This window comes from Symphodus melops (genome assembly GCF_947650265.1).
Source record: "Symphodus melops genome assembly, chromosome: 16".
In the NCBI taxonomy this organism is placed as follows: domain Eukaryota; kingdom Metazoa; phylum Chordata; class Actinopteri; order Labriformes; family Labridae; genus Symphodus; species Symphodus melops.
This window is the reverse complement of record NC_136706.1, coordinates 19966827-19985965: the sequence shown is the minus strand read 5'-3', so window position 1 is coordinate 19985965 and position 19139 is coordinate 19966827. Positions and strand designations below refer to the sequence as shown.

Sequence of the window (19139 nt, the reverse complement as noted above, 5' to 3'; positions counted from 1 at the left end):
AGGATGGGAGGATGCTCTAGATGGGTCTCTCTGGGTGTAAGTGGTGAGAAGTCTAAGCCTGGATGGGGGATTATGGAAGAAGGGGGGTGGGGAGCATGCATTATCTGTCAGAGCTTAGTACCACAATTATCCCAGCGGCAGCAGCAGCAGCAGCAGCAGTCGTCGTGGTGGCACAGGCTGCGTTTTCATTAGTGTAATGTCCAAAGAAGCTCCAGAATTATGTAAGAGTGACGTGCTGTCATCCCCTCCCAGTCCGCCAACCGCCTGCCAGGAACGTGGCCGTTTGTTTTCTTTTATCCGCACGCGCTCAGAAAGCCAAAAGGACATCTGTTAGAGTGGTCGGAGACGGGACTCGTAGTAGTAGCACCACAGGGACCTCGCTGCGCGCTGTTGCTGGTTGTCATGGACAAACCAATGAACTGAGGTGACGAGAGGTGACAAGTTTTCAGTCACGATGATGCAGACGGAGCTGCTTGGAAGATGAGCTACGGAGGAGTAGCAGCAGTCAGAGCAATTTTGGTGTGTGTGATGCGGTCGCTGTCAGATGAGAATTAGAAGATGAAGTTCAAGAAATTCATCACGATCATGCAGGCAGCCATGGGGATCGTACCCCTGAACAAACGAGAGCTTCTGCCACCAGGCAGGAAACTGTGGAGACCCCCGGGGTGAGTTCGCTGTTCACTGTATGCTGTTGATTTGATTACTTACATTACCTACAATAATTGGTCACATTTTTGGAAATAATTGATCAATTTAGTGAGTTTTTTTTTTTTTTTTTTGGGGGGGGGGGGTGTTAAACATTTGCTGGTTCCAGCTTCTTTGACTTGATTTGCTGCTCTTCTTTCTTTATAATGATACGACTGTGATGGACTGGACACGTCATATGAACATTTGTCTTTTGGGCTTTTGGAAAGTGTGATGAGTATTTTTCACAATGTTTCAACATTAGTTTTAGGAAGTAACTGTGAAATGAATTATTTATGAAATGACTGTTACTTGAGGTCCTGGTTGTTGCCTTTAACAACAGTAGCTTAATATGTCATCAACAATATGTCTGAATCCTATTTTTTTTCTTTTTTTCTAAATAGCTTAAGTTACTTGTTTGGTAAAGCAACAGATGGATTTTGGAAGAACCTAAGAAGTAACCATTAAATTCTTAAAATGATCACCACAATTAAAACTGAAAAAAAGTTCAAGCATAATACCTTGTCACACAGACAACTACACGTTTCTTTTGCCAAGGATTTAAGTTTCTGTCTCCATCCAAATATTAAAAGGAATGACTTGAATTTGGTTTATTGCCTTAAAAACATTGGCGTACATCTCAGTCAGTGTTTATTTCTGGAAACAATGTAGAAGTCATAGTCCACATGGTTCAGACAGAGATCTTAGATAAAGACATTTTCAAGTATTTTGACTCTGGTTTTTACTCATATAGCACATGTATAACAGTCAAGGCGGACGAAAGTGCTGTACAGTAAGTTTAGCAAAATACATTTCATCCAAACAGAAAAGCAAATTTAAACAAAAGGTTAAAATGCTAAAATGGACGCTGCTGTTGGGATAAAAACTCAACCAGAGGTAAAAGCCAAGGAAAATAAAAGGGTTTTTAAAAATGACTTCATGTGTTGAGTTGTGGCAGCAGATCTTATATTAAAAGTTAGTTTGTTCCAAACTGCTGCAGCAGAAATCAGATTGAAATGGTTCTCTTTAGTGTTTGGTCTTAAAATACACAATGACTGTAAGGTTACACATTAACCAGTGGACTGAAGGTTTAGTCAGGCAGGTCACACTATGTTATTGGAAGTATCAGTTGTTTTCTCTGGTGTTAGTTGTTCCTGGTTTCTTTTTGGCAGGCGTACTCTTTTGGAAATGATCAGACATATTGATAGGTACATTGGAGTTTACTTAGCTCAAGCAGTTATAGAGTCCAATGTGTAAGAGATGAAATGTTGAAGCAATTCTCAACAATGTTATTTTCTCAAAGCCGGAGGTGTTTCATTATGACTAATCAATTCAAGAGCTGCATGTTTGATCGACAATCATGTGTGAATACATGTTTTAAGATGTTGAAGCGGAGACCTGTGAACTCGACTCGTTTCATTCTGCTTTGGTTTTAACTTTTAACCTTTTTCTCTTTTGTCATGACAGTTTTCCTCTTTTATCCAAAACACATGACACAGTGAGAATAAATAGGCTTGTGTTTTACAGTGGTTGGTTTGAAGGTGTGGTCAGAACAGAACAGACCTAGACATCTAGTTGTAAGAACAACCCATTCCCCTCCTGCTTAGGTTTTGACCATTCCTGTCTTTCATGTTAAGTCCCCAAACTATACAAAAGTACAGCACATAATTGCTCGTGTACAACTTGAACAGGTAGGTAAAGATACATACACGTATCTCATTCTTTCATGTCGGTGTGAAGAGCTTTATATGCTGGATTACTTCTTTTGTTCCTGGAGACACCAAGCCCTTTGTCATGTTTCTACTCAACCTACAGGTCTGGAAGAGGCAGCAGGTTTAGTCATGCCGAGTCAGTCTGCTTTCTCAACTCCATGAACTGAATTTGCTTTAGATTAGTTGTATCCAGTCAGACTATCTGAATGCATCACAGAAGAAAAAAAAACCTCTTTCCTGACTGGCTGCCACCAAGTTCAGAAAAAAAAAAGAGTGCCACGTGTCTGGACATGTTCTTAGCAGTCAGGTCAGAAATGCTGCTCTTGAAGTAAGACAGCAGATTATAGTATTAAAGACAGTAGTATCAGTGTGAGTCTGGTCCACTCTGATGAGCTCAGAGCCACATGGAGGCTTAATTCTGGGAATCGTGCTGTTTTGTGTTTTGGCGTTTTTGGTCTATAGTCATTTGATCCGTCTATATTTCCTCAACAATTACATTTTTATTTGTCCTTCTGATACCGAGATAGTTGTAATCTTTAATCCTTTCGTGGTAGTATGGTGAGTAAAGATTGAAAACTATCTTGTGCAACAGGAGCCCAAGACGACAACCTCCAAAACTTAAATCTACATATATAACGATCAACTTCAAATCCAGCTGTCACTTGAGAAATGTGCTTCTCTCTGTAATGTGTTATTGTCCTTTTGAATGGCTGTTTGTAATAGCTGGAACTTGATAGTCACATATAAGGTGCAGATTCTGTTGTACCTGGAGATGAATTTGGTAACAAAGCACTGAACCTTATGCATAACCTTTACGTGTTTTCTTAAACTGTGAAATGTTCACATCTACACATGGATCATGGTTCCTATAGGGGACGCTCGCCTGAGTTTTGTTACCAATTAAGGATGGGTCATCATAGCTTTAGATTTTAGTGTTGTCATTTAATTATAAAATCTGAAAACATTTGTCTACATAGTATTGACTTTAAAAGTATGTTTGAGCTTTTCTTTTTATGTAAAACTAATGGGGAAGCAAGGTGTCAGTAGCGTTTACCTCCAGGTTTCATCATGACTGTCACCACTGCAAACTTTGTTTGTTACCCTGTCAATAGTTGGGGTGAATAATTGTACACACAGCAATGCAGCAGTAACAGCATGGCAGGCTGTAAATTAAACACACGGAGTCGTACTGACGACAAACAACAAAAATCCCTGTGATGGAAGAAGAGGAGGGGGGTGAGGTAGACTGATGGTCTTATGTTTTGTTGTTCAGTAGTCTGAGAACAACTGAACACCAGTTTTTTAATTGTTCCATCATTCACTAAAATATCTCCCACTTGCATCAGAGTTGGTGCACACGTTTTTTTTTTTTGTTGTTTTTTACCGTCATGTAAATATTTTTAACATAGTTCACAGCATTTAGTTAAATGCTTAGCTTTGGTTTAGCACATCCTGTAGAGCTGCCTTTAGATATAACATAAAACTGTGATGCTATTTATTTTGATTTCTATAAAATAGGATAACGTGTGAATAACCCCTGACATGTTTAACTTACATTCTTGTGTAGTGAATTTGTCTTCACCTCAATCGTTCAGTCTTTATTTTGTAAGTGCTATGTCGTAACAAATGTTGTCTCAAGACACCTAAAAAAAGAGCAGGTCTGCACCATACTCCTTACTATGTTACCGACAGAGACCCTCGGTTAATCCACCGTGAGCGAAGCACGACCTTCAGGTTTACCCGTCATGCAGAGTGAATGTTGTAAGATAGCTTTAACATACATGTTGTAAAGAGTTGTTTCTCAAATGTTTCCCTCTCTGTGCTCTTAGGGAACAGCCTGGCATTGACCAGACCAGCACTGAACTGCTCAAGTCCGGCCGCAAGTTCTGCTGGTCCAGAGAAGCCCAGTACCTGTATCTGCGCCGTCTCTCTTCACGGAGCTACTCGGCTATTATGATGGTACGTGTGTTGTTGATTCAGAGTTGTTCCTGTGGTCCTGTTGACCCCCCGCTGTGTTGGTGTCCAACATGCCTGCACTCAAACTTCAGCAGTTTTCCTGGTCTACTAACATGTATGTGTGTTTTTGGATGAATGTCGCTGAGGCCATTGAGGCTTTTGTGATTTTGTTACGCTTAAACATCCCTGGGATGATTTGGTTTCTGTCCTAAAGGAAGTTCATAATCTTCTGAATCACATTTGTAATCCCATCACTGGAGAAGCTTAAAAAAACATGTATGCACTTTTCTTTGGGGGGGGATTGATTTTTGTTTATCCTCAAATAGTTGCTAAGCTGTAAATGAGGCGGCTTCTCTCCTGCAACAGTGAGGAGGATTAAGAGACGCAAGGTTCAGTTTCTGTCCTTTTCCTTATATAGCTCGAACTACTCCTGCATCGTGGATGATGATTAACCAGAGAGACATGTCATGTCCTGGATGCTTCATTGTTTTAATGACTTGGTCTAACAAATTATTCAGGCCAGTGAAGCTGTTTTGCATAAGCATGGCCTATTTCAAGGCATTTTTCGCATATTTCAGTTGATGTGAATGTTGCAGTTTACTTGATTGACCTTAATTTCTTGGGTTATTTCATTCTCATTTCTTAATTCCTAAGGCACTTCTGCCTCTGAAGTTCATCGTTAAGATAAGGTGATGTGCTTTCTGGAGGCAGAAAGTTACTTTGATTATTTCCTATAATGGTAGATGTAGAAAGGAGGAGGTATTCAGGATTTTGGACATTTTCAAGGTCGGCTCGAGTTCTTTTCTGATTTGTCATCTGCTGATAAAATTCCCGATGAGGGCAGACTTTCAAGGATAGTATTCACACACACACACACGCACGCACGCACACACACACAGAGCTGCACAAAGTTGTCTATATAGTCTTCAGGACCTTTGCTTCAGCTTCTTATGTATATAAGCTGCACATTTCTCAAATAGCTCACTGAGGCTGCCTCATGCTAGTGTTCTTAACATTTGAAGTTTTAAGGATTTTAGCCTCTTAATTCCAGTGGAACTTAACGTCATTGCTGAGCACACAGTGATAATGAAAGCAATAGGGTGCTTCAGGCTTTGCTGCAACAGTTTGTTGAAGAGGCTTTCATGTTGACGTGACTATGCCGCTGTGCACAAAGGAATGTCAGTCTCAACATTGTCTCAATGTGGTGCGGAAGATTTTGACGGGCCGACAAAACCCTGACCTTATCAACACGTTTAGGATGACCTGGAGCACTTATCTTTAACAAAGTCATCACCTCCAATTAAGCCTCAGTGATGAATTTATTTATTTATTTTTTTGCTAAATAGGAGCAAGTTCCTGCAGCCCTGTCTCAAAATCTGATTGAAATCATGAAAGCAAGATTACATGGCCGTGGCTATATTTGTTTTTACATGGAAATGCATTTTGTTTTTGAGCATAAAAAAACAAATGAATCTAAATGCATCAAATTAAGAGACTGGAAATGATTGAAAAGTGCTTTAATTGAACTACGTAAGCCAACCTTATGTGTAAGGTTTTGTTTTGGCAAGGAGAGCTGATAAGTTCAATTTAAAAAAAAAAAAAAAAAAAAAAGTTTTCGATATATTTATTAGAAGTACAGGTTGCTGTATTTAAACCATAGACTGACAACAATAAGGTGTTACTGTGCTGTCTTGTCTGGGACGGTCTGAGATCCTCACAGCGTGATTCCCGAAAATCAATGGGAGTTTTGGACGGATCCATGTCAGGTGCATTAGAGGTGAAAGACCCCTCCAGTCACATGTGTGTATAACGTTGTAACCTCTTTGTTTTATGGCTTCAGATGAATTAGACACGTTGTCGAGTCCCGACGAGTCTGCGTTTACAACACGTTGTTACAGTTTCGTGTTATCCATGTTAGTTCCTTTTAAATCCAACCCCCTCCCCTAATTCTCATTTGGTTCAACCTCAAGCGACCAAAGAATCGTCGGCGCTTTTTTTTTCTGTGAATGTTTCAATCTGTTTCCCTTTTGGCGTGTGAAGTGCTTCGTTTTATGTAAAGCAGACCAAACATTTCCTTTTTTCGACACTGTAAATTCAGCTGTTTCCTCCGTCTGGGTCCGAGTCGGACCAGAAGTAGTTCTAGTTTAGTTTGAATCTTTTGTAGCAGTGCGGGACAGTTCAAAGTGCGTGATGCCTGTTAACGGAGGGGCTCTGCTCTCTCTCAGCAGATATGCAACGCACTATTTCACCGTAAGTAATTCCCTTTGCTTTATTCCTTCTAAATGTAAAGACTGAGTGGCAAAATGACTGTTATAATCCTATGAAAATGTTGAGTTCTGGTGTTTTTGTGGAGAAATTGTTCTTCCCGAGTGATTCCCAGTTGAAGCCTGTTGCATCCTGCTGCACCTGCTATGACGATAGCTGCCGCTTGGTTTATTTAGTTTGTAAAAAAAAACAACCCAAAAAAACAAGTGAATATTTCTTAAACCCCTCTTTAAATGTACTTCCCGTCGGATATATCTTATTGATCACTCGATATCTACCATTTCTGATCGCCTCGGTTCGTTTGAAGTGCTTTGTTTCACGGTCTATTTGAGTCTTTTGGTGGTCGAAACGTCATGTTTGCGTCATGTTTGCGTCATTGTTTGTCAAATGTTGATGACCTTAAAGGTGGTAGTGGCGTTCAGCGTAGAAAAACATGAAATGAAACGCGTTTAACTCACATGTCAAAACTAAAGAAAATATAAATGAAGGCTATTCGGTAAAGTTGATTGCGGTGTGGCTGCTCTCTCTCTTGTGCTTCACACTGTAATGACGTGTTTTGACCAATAGGGGGCAAACTTGTGCAACTTTTCCATGAACCCTTTTCAGAAGTAAATAAACAGTAAAACTTCCTGATGAAGGATTATCAGCTTGTTGTTTTATTAGAAAACATCTTGTGGGCTAAATCTCACCGATTTACCATAATAATAATAATTGTACAGTTCAAGTATGCACACTTTCAGCACATATAGCCTTTATTTTGAGGTCTTCATGTTAGAGAGAACAGTAATTATTTTACAGTTTTACTGTAGGCTACACTTTTATATTGTTTTTCCTCTTTCAGTGTTTTTTCACCAATATAATGCCCCTTAATACATTTTTAACCATACTGGCATAATGTGTCTAACCCAGTGTTTTTATAAATACAACACTATACTTACAATGTCAACAGATTTAGCTGAAAGTTAAAGAAAAACAATGAATGTGAGAACGTTATTTATCAAAGTGCTTCAGTAGTTAATTTACTCTCCTGACTGCTGTTTTGATACCACTTTGTCCATATTAAGTTGTGTTTTTGTCACAGGTCCCTCAAGTTTTTGTTTCAGTGTAACATAACTCAGCAAGCGCTCTTCGCCCAGAGCTGATTGGCTGTTACAAACCTTGTGTTGTTAAAGACATGCTGAGTCATGTTTAATATTATCTGCAGTGTTGAAAAGCTTTTGTCCTGACATGAATCTATTCTCTGATCACTAAGACATGATGGTGTATTTCTGGTATCGATCAACATTATTAAAACACAAACGTAACACACATGATGAAGGAACAGAGGCAGCGTGATTATTTTCTTTTAGCTGCTGTTTGTTTCGGAAACACATTTTTGGCAAATTCCATTTTAAAGTTTATATCATTATTATCAGATTGAGCATTTTCTTTCATGCTTTGAGCGTCTCAGAAATCATTCTGCAGCTCTTTGGTGTTGGTCATTAAAATAATCAAAAAGCAGCTGATTGGTTGATTTGTCTGAAAGCTTTGTATTAAATACACAGCTTCTTTTCTGTTATGTATTATCCTGAACTGATTTGTGGTTTAGGTCAAAATACAATCAAGAGCTTAACTGTAGATTTAAAAATATCTATTTTATCTCTTGTTATAAATCTCATAATCTCCCCCGACTGTATCCGTGGTAACGACTGTGGTTCTTTCTTTCCATGTGCTTTAAAGTGAAACAGACTCACACATCCTTGTTTTATGAAGAGTCATCTCATTCTCTAAATAATTAGTTTTTTGAAATGCCGTCGTGTGAGCTTGACCCAGTATTTCGACCTCCCCCCCCCCCCCCTCATTAGTGGAAAATGTGTTTTGTTATATAATGGCCGACACTCCGGAGGCTGGGACTTATCCGAGCAGCCGTCCTAATCATATCACATTGCACTCGAAGACGGTCTGATTCAAACGGTCCTGACCTTACCGCAAGAGCTTCTGACGGCTTGCTCCGACTCTTTTATCTGACTCATGATATGTTAACACGTCTCCTGCTGCAGGTGCCTGTCCTCACTCACACACTCATTTAAAGCCACTTTTTCTACCTCGAGCCTGACCTCTGTGGTTTGTTTGGAGAGGTGGGAGAGAGAAAAGGTACTTTATCATCAAATGATAAAGTACCTTTTCTATCCTGAGACTGATAATGACAACTGAACATATGTTAGTTTGCCTTACTATAGATGTAGTATTGAAGTGTGCTGATATTTAAATCACGTCATAAACCAGATGTATTTATTCATATTCAGCATAAACAAACATTCATTGAAAGAAACAACAAAATGAGATTCGTGTTGGCTTGTTTGTCTGTCAGCTCCACACGCTGGACTTTAGTTTAGCTGCCGCTGCAGCGTTCGTCCTTCGGTGGCTTAATGTAAAGGAGTCTATGTTTGGGCTGCGTTAGCTAAGAGCTGTTGTGTTGAGATGAAGTTGGTTTGTGTGAAGTGGACACTGACATGGTTGTTTAGTGCACAGCACACAGGGTAGCATGTCTGTGTGACTGATGATGGAGCCAGCCTGTAAAGCTTTAAAAATGTACCTGAGAAGTCACGTAGCTCAGGGAAGTTTTGGGAACAGACGTGTCTCTACGTCGTCTGATTAGAACGTTTCAGATGAAATCGTAAATGTAACAGCTGCATTAAAAAGATCCCATCTGTTTGCTGTTTGTTGTTGTGTTTTTTTGGGGGGGGGGGAAAGCAACCGTCCTGTCTCTTTTTTATTATTATTCACACTCGGCTCTTTGTGGTCTCCTGCTGCAGCTGCTGGTCATCCGGTTTCCCCCCTGTGGGCCAGAAGATCAAAAAAGTGGGTTATGATGGGTGAGCTGCCAGTCTGAGTCGTGCCCCCGTTTCACTAAGCCCGGCCATGAGATGTCAGCGGCACACACAGATTTGACTTTCCACTTTATTACTAAACAAAAAATACAATCCCCATTACTTAAACTCCTACCCATTGTGCCTCTCAGTAAGTCCAATCTGCACTCTGAGCACGTTGGCTGTGACTTTGACTTTATGTGGCGTGAGAGTCCTCTCATGAGAACTTGGAGGAGAGTCTGATTTATCTCAGGATCTGAGCGGACGTCACACACTCTGGAGGGTGATAAGTTGTTGAGTTTGGAGATGAACATTGGGATATTTAATCACTGCGCGCCTGTGCAGGAGTTGGTGTGTCTGAATGTTTACACTGTCTGCAGACGGTGGGATTTGTGCTGAATGTAGGCCAGCAGAATCCCTCTTACGTCAAAGGCAGGCGGGCGGGCAGATGCAGGAGGAGAGCTGCTGGTGGTTGTGCAGCTGTGACCATGGAGGAGGCTGTGGCGCACATCAGTCTGCCAGAGCACCGCTGGCGGTGAGCAGGGAGAGACGCAGATTGGAAGAGACGCACAACACAAGCGATGAAGACCGTCCTCAGCCTGCACAGGAAATGGGCCCACGCCGTCAAGACCATACGTATCCTCCAGGGACTCGTGAGTTTGATTCTGCTTCTGTGGCTCAGATTGAAGGCGGCAAGCGGCTCGGTCAGGCAGCTGGACCGGGCTGGACTTTGTGTAGTGGGACCTCAGTGCTGTTGTTTGTCTTCAATGATGTGTTTCAGAAATAATGTGCATGTGTTTGAGTTTTATTTTGTAAACTTGTGTTCTAAGACTAGTTCTAGTTTAAGATGCAGGTGGTTTTTATGGGAGTTAGAGATAGAAAAATGGAGTCAGGATGTTTTTAGACTCTGGAAACCTTCAACGGATATATAAACATCTTTGAGTTTAACTAAATGTATTATTTTTATTTAACCTTTATTTATCCAGGAGAAGTCCCATTGAGGTTAAAAAGCTCTTTTTCAGAAGTTACACTCACAACATACAGACAGCAATTAGATGAATATTTATTGGACAGATTGGATGGTCTAAAAAGTGAAGAGCTGAAATCAAAAAGGGTTTAGTGGCATTTTATTTTTGTAAAGAAATTGATCTTATGTCTCAGGACTCTGGATCCACTTTAAGTTGATATTGAGTTCATATTTCTGATTTAAATAAAAGGTTGTTCATGTCAAAGAGATTGTTGATTAGTCACTAAAAGGCAAACTCAAATGACATGAAACAAAGTTGAAACATCTTTATGGGAGATCAGATGTTTTACTGGACAAAATGCAAAGACGTGGAGGAGCTGATCAGATTATTGATCATCTAACAGGAACTGATGATACTGAATGCCTCGAGGAAGTCTAACTGCACTGCACTTTTAATGCATCTGTTTTTCCTTGGAGTCTTTGGATAACCTTTTAAGGTGCTGCTGTTTGGGCTCCTGTGTTTCTTACACTGTGAGCTGAACTGATGTGTCTCTAGATAACTTATACAACCTGATGGCAGCTTTGTGGAACAGTCTGGAAGGAGTCCCTTCATCCTGAATTATGTTGAAGTGCTTGTTCAAATGAAGCCAAGTGATGTTCAAGTGTTCTCCTCAATATGTAATCAAGCTGAGCCAGACGTCCTGTGCTGGTAAACGGCCAGCTGAGGCTCCTCATTGTTCCCCTGAGAGCTCGTTGTGTAATGAAAGGTCGGGCTAATGAAGCAGCTCTGTGTTTACATTATTAACGTGTCCGCGCAAATGAAAGTAGCCGTGCTCATCTTTTTCCTGTCCGTCCACAGAACCCGGCCATGGAGGAGACGGTGTGGGAGCAGTACACAGTGACCCTGCAGAGGGTGAGTCCAAACACGCCACAGCTCATCTCATTCCCACTGTTTACATCTCCTACATAAAGCCCACAGGAAGCGCTCTTAAATGATTGGTTTGACACGCTGCAGCAAGAACACAGTGAGCCAGAATTAAGCATCAGATACATGATTCATTAGCACTGAAAGGTAACACTGTGAGGTCATTATAGTACTTTGACAACATAGATTTTTATTCACTTTAAAATGGTGTAGCATTAAGCAGCTACAGACTTCATCAAAAGTAGGACGGACAGCAGATTTTTTGTTCTGTGGACTTTTTAAAAAGGAGCGATCTACCAGAGACGACTCAACACGGGGCTTTTTTCTCTGTGATGCAGGGAGAGGATCTACTCAGCACAGGAGCTACAAAGGTTCCTGTATCATGAGTCGGGTTTTTAGGAACTAAAAGAGTTCATCGTTCCTGCGATGTGCAATCACTAAAACACGGAGCGTTTTCCAACAGTTCCTAGAACGATGAAAACGAAAACGCCTCCTGATATTGAAACGACCTTCGTAAGGTCGCCTCCACACGTCTCAGAGCATGCGTTGCTGCACATTTCCTAAATGAACAGAACAGGCTTGTTTTGATACCACAGGTCTAGACTGGTGGTGTGAACGGTCGAGTATTGATGAGAAATGTAGAAGAACATCAAGTATCAGCTCTTTTCTTGTTTTCAGTTAGCAGAAACCTCCAAGCTAACCCCGGCACGCTTTATGATTCACACAGACATGTTGGCAGCGTTTCGGTTCAGAAAGCTTGTGACTTGTTTTTGTGTAAGACAGTGTCTTCATTCGTCCCCAGAGACACAGATATACAGACCCACCTCAGTGATCTCTGTTAGTCTGAACAGGGCACTGCGGCTCTCTCTCTCTTTCATTCTCTGCTGGGTTTTTTTTTTTTTTTTTTTTTTTTTTAAAGCTTCAGAACTTCCTGATCCTTTTCGATCATCAACACTTTGGAGGTCTCATCGTTTTCAAACACACAGTATCATTCAATGTGAAGTCCTGAAACATGTGACATCCCAAGAACAGACAATGAGTCATTCAACTTATTCAACATAACTAAATAAATGTTAAGCTGTTTCCTGCTCTGTGTAATACCCAACAGGATCTAAACAAAGGTCTCTGTGATTTGCAGTGTTCTTCTAAGCTGTCCACTGAGCCACAAAAAGCTTTGTGCTGATTTCCGACTAAATGGTTTCCATGAAAAAGAAACAGAGAATATTGACGACAGTTAAGAATAACATGTTAATGGAACATGAACAAGAGTAAAAACCTCCAGGGAGGACGCTGTTCAAATCTGTGCTCGAGGTCTATAAACGCACACTTTATTTAGAAGACAGATCTTTAAATAACTTCTTAAACACGTGCTCAACATGGCTCCGATCAGAGGAAGGTTTCCTCGTTCATCAAGACGGGTCAAGTCTCTGAAACAATCCCATTTGACTGACTTTATGAGTTGATTGCTAAATGTTTGTTAGAGTTTGGGGTTAGCATGGTGTACAGCCGGTAGCATCTCAGGTGAACACAGTGGAATCAGTCATGAAAAGGTTGTTGTTCGCTCAACGTAAAGTCAAGATTCTGGGCGTCGTGTCCAGGGACAGTTTGACACATGACTGCAGGAGCTGGGCTCGAACCTCAGACTCCTGCTGAGGCACCGCCGTGGTCAGTCTGACCTCAGGACCGTCCCATTCTAGGAAGGGGAAGTTTCAGAAACGCAGCTTTACTAATGAGCAGGTGCATGCATACGTATCCGTCTTATTTAACAAAGTCTAGACTGCGTGCGCTGGTTTCTCATTGGTTGACCTGTTCATCTGCTGAACTGACACGTGTCTCGGTCGGCTGTGAAACTGAAATGCCCTTGTAATAAAGTTGTCTGAATCTGAATCAAACAGCACCGGTGTTTAAAAGCCTCAAACACAAATATTAAAGTTTATCTGAAGAAGAGGAGCAACAGAACTTTAAATCATGATCTGAACAGTGTTACTCACAGATTCAGGAGTTTGTGCCACATCACACCTGCAGGCGACTTCCAAAAGTTTCAACACGTGGCCGAGCAGAGCGAACAAGATGAGCTTCTGTAATCAGCAGCATGAGCTCAGAAAAAACAGATTTAGGCCAGAAAGGTCGCTCTGCTGCCGGCGTGTGACCCCCGACTCTCAACCTCACCTCAGCCAGCTGTCACACTCCGATTATTCTCTGCATCTCCTCTCTACTCTCGTCCACTGTTTGATAACCTCCTGTCATTCTTGCACATGTGGACTCTGCTTTTTAAGGGGATTTTCACTTTTAGTTATTTAAATAGATATTTATTGAGGGCATCGTAGAAAGGTTGGAGTTCCTCAGCTGATGAGTAGAATGATGTCAGTCAAAGAGACTGAAATGTTCTCTCTAAAAAAGTATAACGGTGTCGTCACGTGTCTTCACGTGTCGTCTCTCCTGCCAGCTTCAAAGATCCATCGTGTCTTCTTCCCTCTTCAGTCTCAGAGCGCTCGCTGCCCTTCATGCAGCTCTCGTCCCCCCTCTGAAGCCTCCTCGGGACATGGCTTGTTTCTTAAGGCTGACAGAGTCGGATAAAGCCGTGCTCATATCTGCTAACCAACCAACACAAGAAGGCTGGTGAGGGGATGTGATAACGTTATATATAAGCAGGTACTCAGTCAGTACCGGTTACCTGCGTTTATCTGGCCTCTTCCTAGAACCCCAATCAGGTTTATAGACGAATAAAATCAAAAGTACTTTTAGTGTGAAGGAGCTTCAATCTACCAAAGACTGATTTATACTCTGTATGTGTACCTGCACACGTAGCCCCGTGTTTACCTCCTCCAAAAGGTAACAGCGCTGTGATTGGTCCGTAGTTTCCTCTCCTAGCTTGCGCCTCAAAACAACGAGCTCTTATTAAGACGAGGAAGCGGCGTATCTGTGCTTTGTATGATGAACCTCCGTGTGTTTTATGTAGGCTAACAGCCTGAGCTGACAGTGCTAACGTGTTCCATCCATTCAATGGCTAGCTTCACATTCATCCCCTCCGATGTCTCCTCTCTTTTCTTCTTTGCATTAAAAACAGTGAAATCAACATCTCAGGATTTAGCATCTCTGACTTAAGCATGATGCACTTAGTTTCAGTCGCCATGGTTACCTGAACGCGAGCAGGCAGACAACGTGGCGTTACACAGACACAACGTACAAACACGTAGTGATGACAACGACGTAGGTTTAGGTTCCACGTTTAAGATGAGAATTTAAAAAACAAACGAGGTTTAACAGGTGCAGTGATGCAGGAAACTAAACACATTATGAACCAGACAATACAGGAAGTCTCATCACAACTCTGACAACACGACCAGTAAGAACCTTCTAACCCTCCTCTTCCCTTTTATACTGAAGTTTAACTGTCCAACCCGATCACTCTGTACCTCGTATGTGTCCCCCACTGAGGACGCTTCACAGAGACGTACCGTCCAACAGATGGTGCCCACAACAAGTTTGAACTCTACAACAGGGTTTCAGGTTATTCCTTTTTCTGCCACTAATCACTAATGAGAGCTTTGTTGAATAAGACTCTTACCTTCCGCCAACCATTTGATCCACACACACACACACACACACACACACACACACACACTTATAACCTGTACCTTTTATCCTTCCTCACTGTTTAATTTCTTTCCTCTCTTGCAGCACAGTTACAAATTCGTCGGCTTTGTTGGCTGCACAGTCTTTGCTTTCATTTTTTTGCAGAATGTGGTGATGTCCCTGTTTCTACTTCAGTTGAAAAACGTTCATTATTTACATATTTATTTTAAGCTGAGTCCAAAAAAAACGCTGTGATAATTCGACCTTTTTAGAGACACCTGACAGCAAAAGTTTTGGAGGTAATTTTCACTAAACGTTTTGGTTTAAAAATCTGATTAGATTCTCCTCAGATTGCAGTTTTTTTTAGATTTGTAAGATAATCAGAGCAAAGGAGGCTGTTCACGTCTTCTCGTGTTTGCTTCTCTCTCTGTTTTCACTTTCTCCCTCCCTCTGCCTCCGCTGCCATCTGCCAGAGACCAACGGGTGAATAGTGTGTTGTTGTTTTTTTTTCTTCTATTTTTAAGTACAGATGGGAGGGTGGGGATAAAGAGGCAGGGTCAACAAATCTCTGACCTCATCTCATCTGAGAAAAGTGGAGCAGAGGCAGGTAGAATCCCACAAACTCCAAAGACGTGAAGGAAGCAACCAAGTTCACATCCACTGGCGGAGTCTTTGATTGCATTACAGACACCCCTGGTGCTTGAGATCATTTTGGAAGTGGACAGATGTCATACAGACGATGGACATGCAGGCCCTGACCTGCTGCAGACTCATACGTGACTCCTCTGTGCACAACAGTAATCACAATCAGAGTCAAAATCCCTGTAATCGCCCCGGACAATACACATGCAGCCATGATAATACTGTTTGAGCTCACACACACACTACGGGGATTACAGGACCTCTCTCTCTCTCTCTGACACACACACACACACACACACACACACACACACACACACACACACACACACACACACACACGGAGTAAGAGGCGAGATGAAGATTCAGATACATTTCAATGTTTTCTTTTCATCCTCAGGATTCCAAGATGGGCTTTGGCATCGCAGTGTCGGGGGGGAGGGACAACCCCAACGAGGACAGCGGAGAGACATCCATCGTGGTCTCTGACGTCCTGCAGGGAGGACCCGCTGATGGCCTCTTGTTGTACGTGCCGTTTGTCTTCTAAATGATACATCCTGAAAATCCACACACGCACACAGTACACTCAGAAAACCCTGATAAGACAGTCTAGCACTTTGCCCTGAGTTAAACTTATATATATATAAAATACAGACAGATGCTCCATCTCACCTTTTTGTCATATGTTTGAGTGTTTAAATGATTGGTTGGTAGCTCCATCCGTTTTGGAATCTGTCCAGTAGATGGCAGCGACTGGGATGGATAAAGTAAATCCTCATGAGCGTAGCAGCCGGTCAAAGTACAACACTTAAAGTGATTATTTTTGCAGCTGAAAGGCTTAGATTTGTATCCAAGGGACTGACAACATTATGGAGAGACGGCGCTCTGTATAAAGGGGTAAGAGGCTTTTTAAAATAAAAAGAGTCAGCAGACTCCATTGAGAAAAAAACAGTAAAGCCCCTTAAGACGAGCGATAGAACATGTCAGGACACTCGGCACAGTTGTGCTTTTCATGCGTCCGGCACAGTGGCAGATTTTCCCTGACGTATCGGGGACGAGATGTAAGAGGACGCTGTGGAAGTCACTGTCTGATGTTTACATGTCTTATTTTACCTTTTCATCAGTGCAACATGTTTTTATAGACATCGATAAAAGAGTGCAAAAGAACATGAGAGAGTGTGAAGCATCCTCACTGCGTCCACAAAGATCACAGCACTCTCATGACTTTCAAATATCCTCACTGCCCACTCAGTCGCGTTACATTTCCCTGACTATGAACTCCCGTGTTTTCACTGAAGCTCCACCCAGCCTCGAGCCTGCATTTTATTTGCAGGCCAGCAGGAAAGTCTGCAGGAAGTGTGTGAAAATGTGGCTGTGCTCTTCTATTAAAAAAAAACAAAAAAAAACCCTGGATGATGATGTGAGACTTTTGCGAGGAAAGAGAGGCTTCAGTTGACTGAAAGTGTCTCATAAATCTGAACTAACAATCAAAATGTTAAATCTTCTGTTTGGAAGAGTTTTGCAATCATAAATGAATCAATACAGTTTATTTCCTTTTATGTGACGACTGCAGACACGGAAATCCGAGAATCTTATCGTCCTGTTTGAACGGCTGCATGTTTTAAATTCAGAGAAGAAGAAGGTTGACGCTCACGTCAAAGTGTGTTTGTGTTTAGTGAGAATGACCGAGTGGTGCAGGTGAACGCCATCCCCATGGAGGGAGCCATCCACTCCTTCGCCGTCAATACTCTCAGGAAGTGTGGCAAGGTGGCAAAAATTGTAAGTGAAGTTTTTTTTATTTTTTTTATTTTTTTGTCATTTGAATGTTGTTTTTTTTTAATCATTTGAAGATAAATTAGATTTGAATCTGAGCAGTCTTTCCCTGCCAGTATTTCCTTTCCTGTCTTTCAAAACAAACAGTGAAAGAGTGAAGATTCAGTGATTTAGTGATCTCTGTCACGTCTTTGTTTTCACTCTCAGACGGTCAAGAGGCCCAGAAAAGTCCCCGTCAATCTGCTGAACCGTCCTCCGTCCCCTGATGACAGAGTCTTCAACACCGATTACAACGATGAATACAACTACGACCAGGACCACCGGAGTGTGTACAGCGGGCGGAGCGGTGGCGGGCGGGACCATAGCATGGAGAGGGAGCGCGGCGGCGGCGGCTACATGGATTCTGGCTACCAGACGCGCGAGCGTGACTACGAGCGGGATTATGACCGGAGAGAACGCGGCAGGAGCACGGAGAGAGACCTGAGCCCGGACCGTCAGTTCAGGAGAGACGGCAGCAGAGGGCGTGTTTTGGACAAAGAACGCAGCCCGGATCGCCGCTACAAGAGCGACCACATGCTGGACCGGGACTACAGCCCGGACAGAAGGCCCAGAGACCACAGCCCTGATCGGCGCTATCGCAGCGAGAGAGCCCTGGACAGGGAGTTCAGCCCAGACAGACGTTACCGCAGCGAGCGGACCCTCGACCGCAACAACAGCCCAGACCTGCGTCACAGACGAGACAGCCCGCCACGAGGCCACGGGCGAGACCACAGCTTCGAAAGAGGGCGTGAACACGCAGCCGCTGACCCCAAAAAGCACGATGAGCCTCTGAGGAGGAATGGCAGCAGAGACCGCCTGGACCGCACGCCGTCACCTGCAGCCATGCCCATCCCTCTGGCCCGCCCTGCTCGGGACCTGGAGCCGCTGGAGAAACCTTTAAATGTGCTGCTGCTGAAGAACCGACCCAATGAAGGTGAGCTACGAGCGATGGCTGCCTTCAGCGCTGTCAGAGTGTTGTCTGAACAGATAGTGAGTTAAACGATCAGCAGACCTCTGAGAGGACTGTGATATTAATCTGAGCTGAATACTGTTCCACTCTTCTTAGAGTACGGCCTTCGTCTGGGCAGCCAGCTCTTCATCAAAGAGATGACCAGCACAGGACTGGCCAGCAGAGACGGCAATCTCCAGGAAGGGGACATCATACTAAAGGTAAGCGACGAGCTATTTCATATTTGCTTGGTCGTGTTCACATCAAAAGTCCAAAGATACTGAAATTACAATGACATGATGCAGCGAATCAGTGCACTCTAAAGACTGAACGAAGCAAATGTTCAACACATCTGCTGGATGAATTCTGGATGCACTTTTCAATCTTCCACTTTAGTCCTCTGGGAGGGAAAGGTGGCTCTATACATGCAGAGTTCAAACAGAGGAAACACACCTCTCTCTCTCTCTCTCTCTCTCTCTCTCTCTCTCTCTCTCTCTCTCTCTCTCTCTCTCTCTCTCTCTCTCTCTCTCTCTCTCTCTCTCTCTCTCTCTCTCTCTCTCTCTCTCTCTCTCTCTCTCTCTCTCTCTCTCTCTCTCTCTCTCTCTCTCTCTCTCTCTCTCTCTCTCTCTCTCTCTCTCTCTCTCTCTCTCTCTCTCCTCCTCTCCCCCCCACGAGGACACACAAAGCTCAAGAATAAAAGGAAGACAAAACACTGAAAAATGAAGGAGATTGATTAGAGTAAAATGTAAACTTAAATTAAATCAATATGAAGCAGAGTGAAGTTGTTTGTTGTCCTTAATACAAT

At 42.6% G+C, this 19139-nt stretch overlaps 1 protein-coding gene across 8 annotated transcripts in view; it reads left to right on the top strand.

Moving 5' to 3' along the window:
• The first annotated feature begins 386 nt into the window (after positions 1-386).
• Positions 387-19139, top strand: part of tjp2a (tight junction protein 2a (zona occludens 2)) — a 30905-nt gene continuing 12152 nt past the window's right edge. For 2 of the 8 annotated variants that reach the window (XM_079364929.1, XM_079364928.1), the window contains exons 1-7: positions 388-665; positions 4226-4355; positions 11293-11346; positions 15974-16098; positions 17250-17352; positions 17554-18319; positions 18452-18555. In XM_079364929.1, the coding sequence (XP_079221055.1) occupies positions 559-665; positions 4226-4355; positions 11293-11346; positions 15974-16098; positions 17250-17352; positions 17554-18319; positions 18452-18555 (1389 nt within the window). In that variant the 5' untranslated portion in view covers positions 388-558. Of the gene's footprint in view, positions 666-4225; positions 4356-6316; positions 6603-9807; positions 10120-11292; positions 11347-15973; positions 16099-17249; positions 17353-17553; positions 18320-18451; positions 18556-19139 lie in introns of those variants that run through there. The other 6 variants (XM_079364934.1, XM_079364932.1, XM_079364927.1 and 3 more) reach the window with 5 other exon arrangements.